Below are 12855 nucleotides of genomic sequence, written 5' to 3'. Positions count from 1 at the left end.
CAATTTTTAGGAAAAGGTGCTTGTATTGGAAGAAATATTAGAATTTTATTCATCAGTCTGGAAATCTGCAAAAAATTATTCACTGTTTTGTGTATATTGTACAGGACTTTGTCTAGGAGTACCTTATTTTTTTTTATTATTATTTTTAGGAAAAAGAAAAAGAACGGGAGGCTGAGCTACAGGAGAAGAGAACAAGATCAGAGAAAGTCTTTAAGGAATGGCTGCAAAATGCTAGAAATAAACCACAACCTCATTTAAATGGTTATGGTTTCCCACATGGGAGGTCTACAGGTTTGTATGTATAGTACACAATTATGTAGTGACTTAAGTTTGAGGATCCTTCCTTTTAGTGTAAAATGAAGGCTGCTTAAGACACTCATCTAATGTCTAATTTTGGCACATAAGAATGATTACTTACACTATGCTATAAGTCAGGGGAACAGATTGACACCTTTTCTGTATTTTTCTTTACCTTTTTTTTATTTGGAGTAAAATTACGTTATTTGAGATAATTATGTGGCGTACCAAAGGATGCTTTTATCTGATTTTTCTTACCAGGTACAGGAATCACTAGAGCACTGGCTCCTGTGAAGCAAATTAGTTGTGTCCTTGTGAAGTTAGTTTTCCTGCTCCAGAAGGTGTGTGTCAGCACACCTGAATTCCCCTTAGAAAAGAGGTGGGGTTTTGAGACACTAGAACAATTAGAAGCTGACAGAAGTGCTGTCTGAAAAAGGAGACAGGGGCATCAACCTGTATGGAGCTAAAATTTCTTTCTGTTTCACTTTTCACCTGCATTGCACCTTCTTGGCTTCTGTAATCCTGTTCCATTTTTGTCTGAAAATATGTTTTTTTTCTGCACAACTAAAATAATTGCTTCTATTTGACTTTGCAAGAGAAATAGTTTTGAGACCAAAATTGTGATCTCTGTATGTTTAAGAGACAGGTATAAGCAGGTGAATAACCTTTACTCTTGGGCTTACGTTTATTTGTAAGTAGTGATATACCTTGCCTTCATGTTTTGGTTGGACCTGCAATACATACTGACAGTTGTAGTCGTTTATTTAAATGATTTTTGAAAAATATTTGTCAAGTCACTTGTGGCATTCAGTATAATGTATTACAAACTTTGAAGTGTATCTGTCATGTGGTTTTGTAAAACAAAGTAGCCAATTTGTAGACATTTACACTTTTTAAGAACACAAAGCAGTGAGCATTCAACCTGCTTATCATTTAAGTAGAGATGAAGACTATGCCAGTTACTGTTTAAAAAACAAAAAGGTGGATTGGTTATCATTTTGGGTCACTTAAATTATGTGATGGGCCTGTGCTGTCTTTCTCTGAAGACATTGTTGTGTTGTATTTAGTCCAGGTAATTATTATAACTGCTTGCATTGGCAATAACTATTCTTCTTAGTTATGTGTATTTTCTAAATGTTTTAGGGAGTGCTGATAGAAATTTGTATCCAGTTCCAGCATATTGTAATCCCATTCCTTGGAAACCAGTACATGTGCCTCCCCCAGAAGAAGACAGAGTTCCTGCTATGAAGAAGCCACATGCATCTTTACCAGTGGTGATTTCTAAGCCCAGGAGTAACCTGTGCAGAAAGAAGTTATAGTCCAGAAAAAATGTTCTTAAAATCTCGACCAAATTGGACCATAAATGTGAAGTTCTGTGTACTTATATACCCAGTGCAGATTGCTTTGTGCCTTTCTTTTTGTCTTTTTTTCATTTTTGTCAGCAAGTTTTGTATTTACTGCTGGTTGACCAATCAGGCTTTTAATGTTTTTTCTATATTGCATTTTAGTTAAAAAAAAAATAAAAAAGGAAAAGATAAATTGTAATGGGACTATACCTCAATGCCAATAAAATGCACAAGATTGTTTATTCCTTTCCTCTCTTGTTGTTGAAGGAATTGTTGTATATGTAATTATTCTTTTGGGCAACAGTATTAACTAGGTTATTTTAAAGATAAATTTAATTTGTAAAAAGTTGTTTTGTTGTGTTTTAATTTGTAACAAATTTTAAAACAGTTCTTGGCTTAGTGCAGAAGGAATTGGCCTGCCTCAGTTCCAGGGTTATCATGTCACTGGGATTACAGAGCTATAGTGGGATAGCTTACATTGCTGGAGTGCTGCAACAAATGGATGGAGGCTCTTCAGGGAAGCACAGGCTCTTTGCTGACCCTGATATTTACAAACCAGGGATGTGAAGTTTGGGGCCAGTGATGAACATGCATGAATCTGTGGGATTTAGTAGGATGCTTCTGAGAATGCTGAGGAAGTGGCAAATGTCATGGTAAGGATACTCACAATTATCTTTGAGAGATCTGGTGATAAGAGGAGGTTCCCGAGAGCTAGAAGGAAGTGAATATCAACCCGGCCTTCAGGAAGGGTGTGTATGCAGAACTGCTGGCCAGTAGTCAGCCTCAGCTCAGTCACCTGGACAGGTGATGGATGTGGCTGCATGAGGAGGAGCATTGGCAACAAAGTGGGGAGTCTGTCCCTTGTACCACAGCGTTGTGAGAACACACTCAAAAGTGCTGTGCCCATTCCTGGGCGTGCAAGGAAAAGACTGACGCTGATGTTCTGGAGCAAGCTCAGTGAAGGGCCGCAAAGATGATTAAAGGATTGCAGCATCTGACAGACAGAAGCTGAGAGAGCTGTGACTGTTCAGCATGAAGGAGAGAAAGTTCAGTAACGTCTGAGCAATGTCTGTAAATACCTGATGGCTGGAGAGAGAGATCAGACCCTCCTCAGTAGTGACCAGCAAGAGGAGAAGAGGCAGTGAGTGGAAATCAAAATACAGGAAATTCCACTTAAACATGAGGCAAAAATATTTAAGAGAGAGTCCTTGAATGCTGGAACAAATTGCCCAGTGATGTTATGGAGTTTCCATTCTTTGATATACTCAAAACTTGACTGGACAAAGCCCTGAGAAATCTTCTCCAGCTAGCCCTCTTTTGAACAACAGAGTTGGACTAGATGATTTCTAGAGATCCATTCCAATCTCAACAATTCAGTTATTAATGGTGAAAAGGAAAACTTAGAAATAAAGAAGACTTATTTTTCCTGTTGTAGATGTATCACTTTGAGAAATACCTTGTTATCCTTTAAAAGTTAAAATATTAAAAAGTATATTGCCTATTATAAAATTTCTATGGTAAGAAAACACATTAAGTCACATTCTAGAAAGTAAGTGTTCTATTGATTCTAGTTCTAGGCTTAATAGTGTATTTTATTTTCTTCAGAGCAAGTTGTAACTAATATTAAACTATCTCCTGTCAAGTTTATACTTAATACATTACTTGTACTATTAATTTGAGTGAATCAGTTTATACAGTATGCCTGTGTTTGTTCTTTCTAGATAGTGACAAATGCTAACAAGACTGCAACCAACACCTTACATTTGGATTTGCACTGATAGATTATTTGGTTTGTGTTTGCATTTAGCCTTTCACAAAGTCTTAATTTTACTGTATGCATTTAGGAGAAGTCTGGAGTCTGTAAACTACATGGAACATCAAACTGTGTTTCTGGTAAGTAGGAGCACACAGAAGTTTGCACATTATCTTCAGGATGTAGAACTGTGTGTTCATCTTTTTCTATAAGAACCTCTGCAATAGATGGGTATGAAACTAGTGGATTAATAGATTAGTTGTTAATCTCACCATTTTACCATGTGGAAATGTCTAGTCAGACTCAGAAGTTTCATAATTATGTTGTAGGCACCCAGTGTGTGGTGTTTGGGAGTGGGGCTGAGCCTCATCCCCAGTGGGTGCAGCTGTGAAAAGCAGGTGAGCAGCACTGCCAGCACTGAGCCACGGAGTGCCCAGGTGTGCTGAGCAGGCACACAGGTGGAATGCATCAACAGGAGGGGATAAAAGGTGGTAAGCAGATTCTCAAGGCTTTCTTTGGTGTCAGTGGTGGGTCCAGCATCATTCCCATATAATGGTGACTCCAACATTATTTGGGATTTTGCTGTAGGATGAGGTGGAGATGGAGCCCAGCGTAGCCTTGAGAGCAGTAGGGGGATGCTGCCTGATGGACCAGACTGGATTTAACACCTGGGGTAGGTGAGCTGCTGGGAGCATAATGGAAAATAACTTAGGACCATCTAATGCAACAAAAACTGTAAAAGAAACAAGAGAAGTGGTTAAAGCAGCAGTAGGAGCTAGAGACAGAGTGGCTCTGTTGTTCAGTGCCTTGTGCTCACCTGCTGGTAAAATATGTGTACTGTGATTGTGAATTGCAGCTGTTAGGATGCGAATATGTAGATTCTATCTTATTCTTGTATGCTACTTTATAAAGTTGTGTGGCTGTCCATGGAATTCTGTAACTGTAATTCTTGTGTGTTACTTTATGAAGTTGTGGCTGTTGATGGAATTCTCTGTTATTTTGTGTGTTGCCTTATGAAGTTGTACAGCTATTGATACTGTCAATATTCTAGAAGTGTAGCTATAAGGATTTTGATGGTATGAAATGAAAGTTTGGGGAGTGAATCAAGGTCAGTACATGTTCCAGAGTCAGTGGAGCCTACACAAGGGATACTTACACCATATTTGCTGATTCGTCAGCAAGGGCCCTGTAGGGGGATGATAGACATGGCATTAAATTAAAAGAAAAAAAAGGAGAATTATTGTAGGCACAGAGTTTGTGGTGATTGGGAATGGCATGGCTGTGGCTGATCTTCATCCCCAGTGGGTGCAGCTGTGCAGGACAGATGAATAAAATTGCAGGTAAGGAGCCATGGAGTGCCCAGGTGTGCTGGGCAGCCACACAGGGCCCAGAGGCACACAGGGGCAGTGCATCAACAGGAGGGGATGAAAGGTTGGGCTGAAGAGCAATAAAGAGCAGATGACTGAACCCTTGGGTGTAGTTGTGGCTCCGCTGTCACTCTGATATTATTAGGTAAGCTGTGTGAAGCTTGTGGGTGTTTAAGATAAAGGGACAGTATTTTGCTGTAAGGCAAATTATTAATTTTGGATTAGATTACAGAGATTTCTTGGGACTCTGATTTAGTTGAAGATTTGTATACTATTTTAGTGTTTTCTCTAACGGGTTCTCTGAATGTGGCGAGGTGTGTTGGCATAATTATATGAGTGTATATCGATGGCTTTGTATTTCTTTTTGGATTTATTTGCTTGTAGTGACATAAAATTAACTAGAAGACTTACAACCCCTAAAGTAGAAGCTTTAAGATGAGGCACTTGCTGTAGCTTATCCATAGCATTGTAAAGACAGTTCTGTCCTAACTAAATTGCAGCAAAAGATTAAGGCAAGATAGCTGCTGAATCCACATAATGATTTTGCTAAAGAAGAGAAATAATGTTTGGATTTTTTCCAGCAAGGTATCAACTACACAATAAATTGGGCTGGTCTTGTAGCATCAGATGGTGTGCTACAGAAGGCTATAATTTTATGCTGTTGTGGCAAATAATTTGCGCCATTCTTTCTCAGACGTTAGAAGATAAAATCCTGACACTAGAGCAACTAGTTTAAAGGGTTAATACCAGTGGTTTGATTTCCACTGATGAGAAGTGATTTCTGTCTTTGTTAGGATATCTGTGCCAGGCTGAGCACAGCTCACAGGATGCTGAGTGAGGCAATGGCAGATCTGTAGGATGCGTGGGGCTCTGGCTGACCTGGAGTTCACTTCCCCACAGCAATCCTCACAGTGCTGTGCCTTGCATTGCTGCCTAGAAAGGTGTTGTTAACAAAATTGCAAAAACAATTTCCATACTAGATGCAGCTGCCAAGATGCAGGAAACAAAGATGGAAGGTGGATGGATGACAGGTGAGGCTGCAGCTGTGGCTGGGCATAATATGATGCCTCTGCTGCATTATTTATTTCACACGATACCAAAATTTATACACTGGGACAAGTGAGTTATTGTGCCCTTCCAGCACTTTCTCCTCTGCCACTCTATGCACAGTTTGTCAGAGGTGTCCTAAGCCAAATATGCATGGCAACAGCCTGAAGTGCCCTCATCAGCAGAATCTGGACAGGGATATTTATTATGCCGAGTGCCAAAGCTGCTGCACTGATCCAGTGTTGAACATTAAACTTTCTGGCTGGCACTTGTAATGTTCCAGCCCATTGCAGCTGAACATTACCCGTGTGGAACTTGCCTGTATGTATTTCAAACTCAAATGGCTTCAGACCTTAGTTCTGTTTCATATCCAAATACTTCTACTTCTCAGAAAGGAAAATGGGAGGTAAAACTACCAGCATTCTTGGTGTAGGGAAAGTGGGTACTATAACCCAAATGAATTTAGCAAGGAATGTATTTTCATGCTGGTTTAATCAGCTAGTAATACAAAATGTTACAGAAAATGTAATTTGAAGAAACTCTAGGATTTAGGTGCTGCTGATGATTTTTTTCTTTTTCTTTTTTTTTTTTTTAACTAATGTTACTATTGATTTATTTGTACAGTCCATGCTTAAATGCTGACCAGGGAATGATTTTTGCTTCCTTGTTAAGCTGAACAGCTTTAGAAATTGAAAATATTTAATGCAATTTCCTGAATGTAGTGAATGTGCTGATCATGTTTCATGAGATTCCAACACAAACAGATCTTTGAAAAAAATTCTCTATACTTTTTTTGTTATTTCAGGTGGTCTGGGGTGTGTTGCTCTTATATAAAATTGTTAGGGTTCTTCTAAGGCTGCTTCAGAGGTGTGAGATTTCAGGATTAAAATGCTTAAACAGGAGTAAGGACAATATGCTTCAACTTTGTGCCTTTTAAAACTATTGAAGTGTGTCATTGCCACTTAATTCTAAGCCTTTGAGATTTTAAAGCATAATCATCTTGTAAAGCAGTTCAAATGGTTGGTACAGTCACTTAAAATGTTCTTCTACTTCATGCCTAGTTAAGTTAGACCAGTGATTTGTTGTTAATTTACTGTCCTTGTCAATAGATTTACAGAATTTGACCTCTCTCCTCTTGAAACTTTTGACATCCCTTTTGAAATGGTTGTGGGTTTTCTATAATAGCTTACAGGTAATAATAATTCCAGAGTCAGTGGCTCAGAAAATGAGATATGTGAGTTTCATTCTCTCATCCACGCACTTTTACTTATATACACAAAATAAAACACTTTCAGCTGAAAAATTAAACAGCTCGAGGTCATATTCTCTCACCTGAGTACCATGGATGAAATTAATGAAAATAGCAAGTTGGTTGTTGAAAGATACAGTTCTGATTTTTTTTTTTTTTATTCCAGAAGGTCTGTGAAAAATCTTTTAATCGTATTTATGATTTTTTTTTTTTAATTGTATGTTAAATGCTGTGTGACAATATTTTAGTCTTTTGTACTCTGTGGGAAGTTTTAGGTTGGGTTTGGATACAGTTTGAATGATATTTCAGTGGAAATATCTGAGGTGGGAAAAAATTTACCTCTACTGATGCTAAAACCTTATTATTTTTACAGCTGTGTCCCTTGGTATCAGAGTTAAGCTTTAGCTGCACACAGCTGGTTGGCAAGCTATGGATGTGTGGATGGTAACTCATATTTGTGCACTGCAACTTGTGTTTTCCTGTGTGCTCTGCAGAGAGGCTTGCTAGGAAGAGAAACATTTAATTGGCATTTTGACTTTACAAGTATTACAATACTGTGCTACTGTTTCCTTTTAATTTTGCTTGTATTCAGTTGTAAACTTTGTGTAAGTCCTGTGCAAGAAGGATTTGCAATCTAGACATTCTAGACCAAATCACTGAGAAGCAAAAGACACACCTCAGGAGCTGATGATATGATCTACAAAGTCTGTCTGGGGAATGGTTTGTTTTCTCCCTTCTGCTAATACTATGAAGCAGTTTTGTTCTGTTTTATCTTGGGACTTTTTCATTAGTAGAAACAGACAAAATTACTTTTTTATTTGCATGAAGATTTCATACCTACTTCTCTCAGTCTTAATATATGTATGTGCTTTTAAATGTATGAAAAACATTTGGCTAAGTTTTAGTATTACTTCAGTTTCTTAACACAAAAGGGAATTAAATTGAATTATGAGCTTCTGAATCATGTTCTCAAAAAAGAATTCTTGTCTAGGTGTGTATAGTTCATAGAATAACACAGTATGCTCTTTAATTAACTTTAAGACAATGTATAATGGGTAAAAAATGCTGCCTTGTAATGAAATCAAAGAACTTGATTTAAAAGTCATGAGTTATATATCTGAATCTTTGCTGGATCAAGGACATGCTAAGTAACTTCTCTCTGCCAAAGTTATAGCTTGTCTGAAAGGTGCTAACTTTCATAAATGAGCACTTTTGATTGCCAGGTGAAAAGCCCATGTGTGCTTTTCCAGGGTGTGGGAGGCTGGTCACACTGCACAGCTGAGTGATGTGGGAGGTTGTAATTGTCTGGCTTTTTGGTAGCGGCTGGCATGTAAAGGAGTGCCTGGCTGCTCCAGTGATAACATCACTGTCAAAGGCACTGTCTCACTGACCAAATGCAATTAAATATTATCTAGGAACCAGATCATGACATGTTTTCCATGACTTTGTTTTGATTTTCTTTCGTACTTTGCTGCCTTATTATTGTTGTTGATTATGATTAAAGGCATGCTCTGCTAGGAACTAAATCCACTTTGGAAATGTGAACTTTTTGAATAATAGATACTAAGATCTTACTGGTAGAGCATAGACCAAGTTCAAACAATGTCTGGAACTAACATTAAAAGCCAGAAGTGATTGCCCTTTCAAAAACAAAGCCCCAGAAAAACTTTGGCAGTAAATTATAACTAATTATGTGTGTGCAATACCACACAAATAAATACTATTTACAGACAAGTTATTACTTAAAGTTTTCCTCTCTATTCCTAGTTACAAAAGATAACTTGTAGTTTACTTTTCTGCATTTTAAGTCCACCCCAGATTCCCTCAGTAGTTTTTAAGGGGAATCTAAAGCAAAAGCCGTAAGATGAAAAAACAACAGCAGCTCAACCAATCTAATATGAAACCTTGACTCACAACAGCTTGAGGCAGAGTTTATAATCCAACTTTCTGGATAAACGAGTTCTCCCTGTTGCTGGAGAAAGGAGGGGAGGGATGAGAGTTGGTGTCATAGATTTCAAATGGAGCTTGATTTGTAACATCAAGCACTGGTTGCAGTGCTCTGTACTTTCAAGAGTGCTTTTAAAGGCTGTTTTTTTCCTCAGGTAATAAGTTTGTGATATGTGTCCAAATGGATAGATTTTTGAGAAATTGCTCATCAGTGTAAATCTGATAAGCCTTTCCTAAAATTTCTCTCAAGTAATTGGAGGGAAAGGGAAAATGAAAGTTACTTGGGTTGGCTTTTATCTCACCTAACTTCAGCCCCCTACCTTGTGAACTACTGCCACTATGTTCTTTTGTTTCTGTGGGTACATGTAGGCATGCTCAGGGTGCAGCATTGCTTTTAGAGAAAGGCAGATTACCCTGCAGAAAGGTGGGGGTTTTCCATGGTGTGCTCTTCTGGGGACATCTGCTGTGTGGGGTCTGCTGCTTCACCAGAGCCACGTGTCTAACCTGTGCCTTTGCAGCCCATGGCTTCTGTAGCATCAGCTGTGTCTTGAGATAAGCTGTGTCTATTATAGTCACTGTTACAACTTCATTCTGAGTCTTACTTGTGGTATTGTTTCCTTACAATCTTGGATTGAGTCCCACTTTTCTTGAAAACAAGGACACAAGCTAAAATGCTGTGAAAATCAAGGTAGTTTATTGTTGTGTTTTGTAAACTAATGTCATGGTTTGACACTGGCACAATGCCAGTGCCCCCATGAAAATGTGATCCCTACCTTGAATGCTGTGAAGTGGAATCTAGAATAGAGCAAAGCAGGCCCAAGCTTAATAACAGGGAAAAAAACTTTATTAAGCTACTACTACAAAAGGAAAAAAAAGAAAGGAAAAAAAAGGAAAAAAACCCACAAAGATCAAATGAAAACCTTGCAAAGCATTCCTCCCCTCAGCACCCAACTCCAACAAACCACAGTGAGACACAACCTGGACCCCAATCAGGTTTCCACCCTCCAGACAATCAATACTCAGTCCATCGAGGGAACAGAGTCTCTCCTGTGCCACAGACCCCCCAAGAAACACAGCTCCACATCCTGTGCTTCCATGTCACACATGGCACCGCCCGGAGAAAAGTTTGCCATGGTGACCCTTCTCCTTTCCATGCACAGTGCTCTCACCACAATGCATGGATGGTCAGACTGCCTTTAGGATTTTTCCTTTCAAGGATTCCCTGCCAAGAGGGGAGAAAACAACAGTTCAGTTTTTCATTGTTTGGGACCACAGTCCTCCCCATTTTCCATTTCCCCTGGGGCTGAGGGTCCAAGAACAGAGATCTTCTTCTCTTCTCTTTCCTTTCCAGGACAGGGGGCACCACCACAAACCCCCTAACCTTTTCTCTGTTCACTCCACTTTTGTCTTTTCCCAGCTGAAGCAGGTCTCTTGACTCACTGGCATCCTCCCAAAACACAGTCCTTCTTGGAGGAGAAGATTGGTTCAGTTTGTGGCCAACACGGAAAAGTCCAGCCAAAAGCCACTCCTTGTCCCCCTCCCATCCAGAATTCCTCCTTCTAACATCCCATCCCAGGGTCCAAGGTGTCCCTCTTCCTCTCTTTCAAACCGAGGAGGGGAAAGGAAAATTCACAAAGCTTTCATTCCTCAAGGAAGGGTTAAAAGTCCGAACTCCCAGGGATGGCTCGATGCCCGGACATCCAGCAACTCCCACACAACTGGGCACCTTGGAGCTCCCCCCGCTCCTCCTTCCTTGTGGTGGAATTGCTGACAGGACAGGACCGCTGCCGTCTCTTTCTCTCTCCCCCTCGGGAGAGAAACCGGGGGGGGGGGGGGGGCGAGAAATGGAGACATCCCAGATTTCTTCCATCCTTCCATCTGCAGGGGCCAGCCCGGTTCCAGTCCTTCCACCACCCTTGGGGCCTACCCTTCAGGCCATGGGGGCTTCCCCTTCCCCACCCAGCTTGTGGCTGGGCAGGGGAGGTTTGCACTGCACGCTGACTGGAACCAAAGAGAGTGAGTTCCCCTGGGAATTCTGCTTTTAACTCCTCTGTGCTCTCAGAGGCGTGTCCACCTTCAATTGGTCAATATCTAAATTGACCTCTTCCTTCCAGAAAAAATTCTCTTTCCGTGTCAAACCACGACAACTAACTTTCCAGCAATTTACTGAGAATCAACTAATGCATGTTGTGCTTTTTGATAAGCAACTTTACTGGCCAATTGAAACTAAATTTCTATTTGTTTGGGTTCCAGTTCCTCTACACATAAGTTGCCAGTGTCTGTCAGATTTTAGTGGTTAGTGTCTCTTAATTCTCAGATGGAGAAAACTCAGAAGCAGGTCTTATAAGTGAGAAAGATGAATTTTGTCTATGTGGTTGTATAGGTTTTGGGTAGGACAGAGAGTCACCAGGAGCATGAATATCCTCAGTCCTTGAGGACGTTTCAGTGTCACTTAAGCAGTATCAAAGTGGATCACAAATCAATGGACAGTATGGGTTGTGCATCTGGTCCCTAGCATCATTGCCTGCTGCAACTAAAATATCAGAAGAAAGAAAAGCAAAATAATACTCTTAAACTTTTACTCTGTTAAATTAAGCTCCCTAAAAATAGTCTGGAAGATGATTTTTGTGAAGAAACCTCTGTGAGACTTTCAGAGCTTGTGCAGTTGAGACAATGATGAGGTAGGGAGTTAATGATATGCATAAATTTTTAGAGTGCAGGGTAGTAATAATATTGCAGTTAGAGATTGTGGTATGTGAAAAAAAAACCAGAATCTTCTAAATGAAATCTGATTAATGTACTTTAAAAATAGTTATTTCATTACAGTGAAATATCCAGTATATAAGCTTTGATTTTGTGTTCACTATCACTAGGCTGGTGGTTCAGTAATGCTCCTAGCTTACCACTTAACACTTTTCTCCTGCTTTCCAGAAGTATAAACACCTTTTAAAATAAAGACATGTTGAACTAGTGAAATGTTCAGACATTTCTGAGAAATTCTGGCTGAGGAGTTTCTGGCTGGATTGTAATATGAGAGATTTTTAAAAAGTAATTTGATACATAAAAATAACTAATGATGGAATCCTAATCAATGTGAGGAAGAAAACTCTCTTAGATAACTGAAGTCAGTCTGAACTCAAGATTTATGGAATTCCCATGGTCTTCAATCCTAAATTTTCTTACAACATCACAAAAAGCAAAGTTTGCATACCAAGAAATCTGAAAATACCAGGTCAAACATAAGCAATTTAAACCTAAGGAGGGTCCTAAACCAAGAATGTGTGGCCAGTAAAAAGGCCAGCCAATGGGTAATGCAATGTCTACCTACATATCCGCAAACAGGGAAAATACTTTTTTTTTTTCCCCTGAAGTTGTTGAAGGAAAAAATAAATCTTTGTACTGTTGCTCCTATTGTAAGGAATATATTTTTCTTAGTGAAAGATAGGGAAAAAAATATAAATGTGGTGTATAAATAGTATATCCTATTTATTGTGTACAAAAGTGAATACTATATATTTTAGGTTGAAAAAAGAGAAACTGATAAATAAAATTACATAAATTGGGGAATCTGGTGTAAATTTTCAATTTCAAGGTGTTTGAACATTTCCTATAATTTCCAAACCTTGCAATTTACAGTGAACTTGTTACAATACATTGATCAATTTCTTATTACCCTGCAATTTTTTGTTGTGATGATTTGTTAATTTGAGCTTCAGTTTGAAGGAGTACATTTCTGTTTCTCAAACGTTTTTCATGAGTTGGTGTTACATCTTTCCTACGTCATTTTCCACACACATTTTCCTGGCAGAACATGAAGGGATCTGCTCTGAATGAATGTTCTTTATTTTT

The 12855-nt window shown here is 39.1% G+C and overlaps 1 protein-coding gene across 2 annotated transcripts in view; it reads left to right on the top strand.

The window, feature by feature from the left end:
- CCDC34 (coiled-coil domain containing 34) overlaps window positions 1–8016 on the top strand; it is a 31942-nt gene extending 23926 nt beyond the window's left edge. For both annotated transcript variants that reach the window (XM_085581220.1, XM_021539028.4), the window contains 2 exons: window positions 150–291; window positions 1441–8016. In XM_085581220.1, coding sequence (XP_085437346.1) covers window positions 150–291; window positions 1441–1616 — 318 coding nt within the window. In that variant the 3' untranslated portion in view covers window positions 1617–8016. The remainder of the gene's footprint in view (window positions 1–149; window positions 292–1440) is intronic.
- Window positions 8017–12855: the final 4839 nt, after the last annotated feature.

This window comes from Lonchura striata, chromosome 5, assembly GCF_050655825.1.
Source record: "Lonchura striata isolate lonStrDom1 chromosome 5, ASM5065582v1, whole genome shotgun sequence".
NCBI classification, from domain to species: Eukaryota; Metazoa; Chordata; class Aves; order Passeriformes; family Estrildidae; genus Lonchura; species Lonchura striata.
This window is presented reverse-complemented; position numbering and strand designations above follow the sequence as displayed.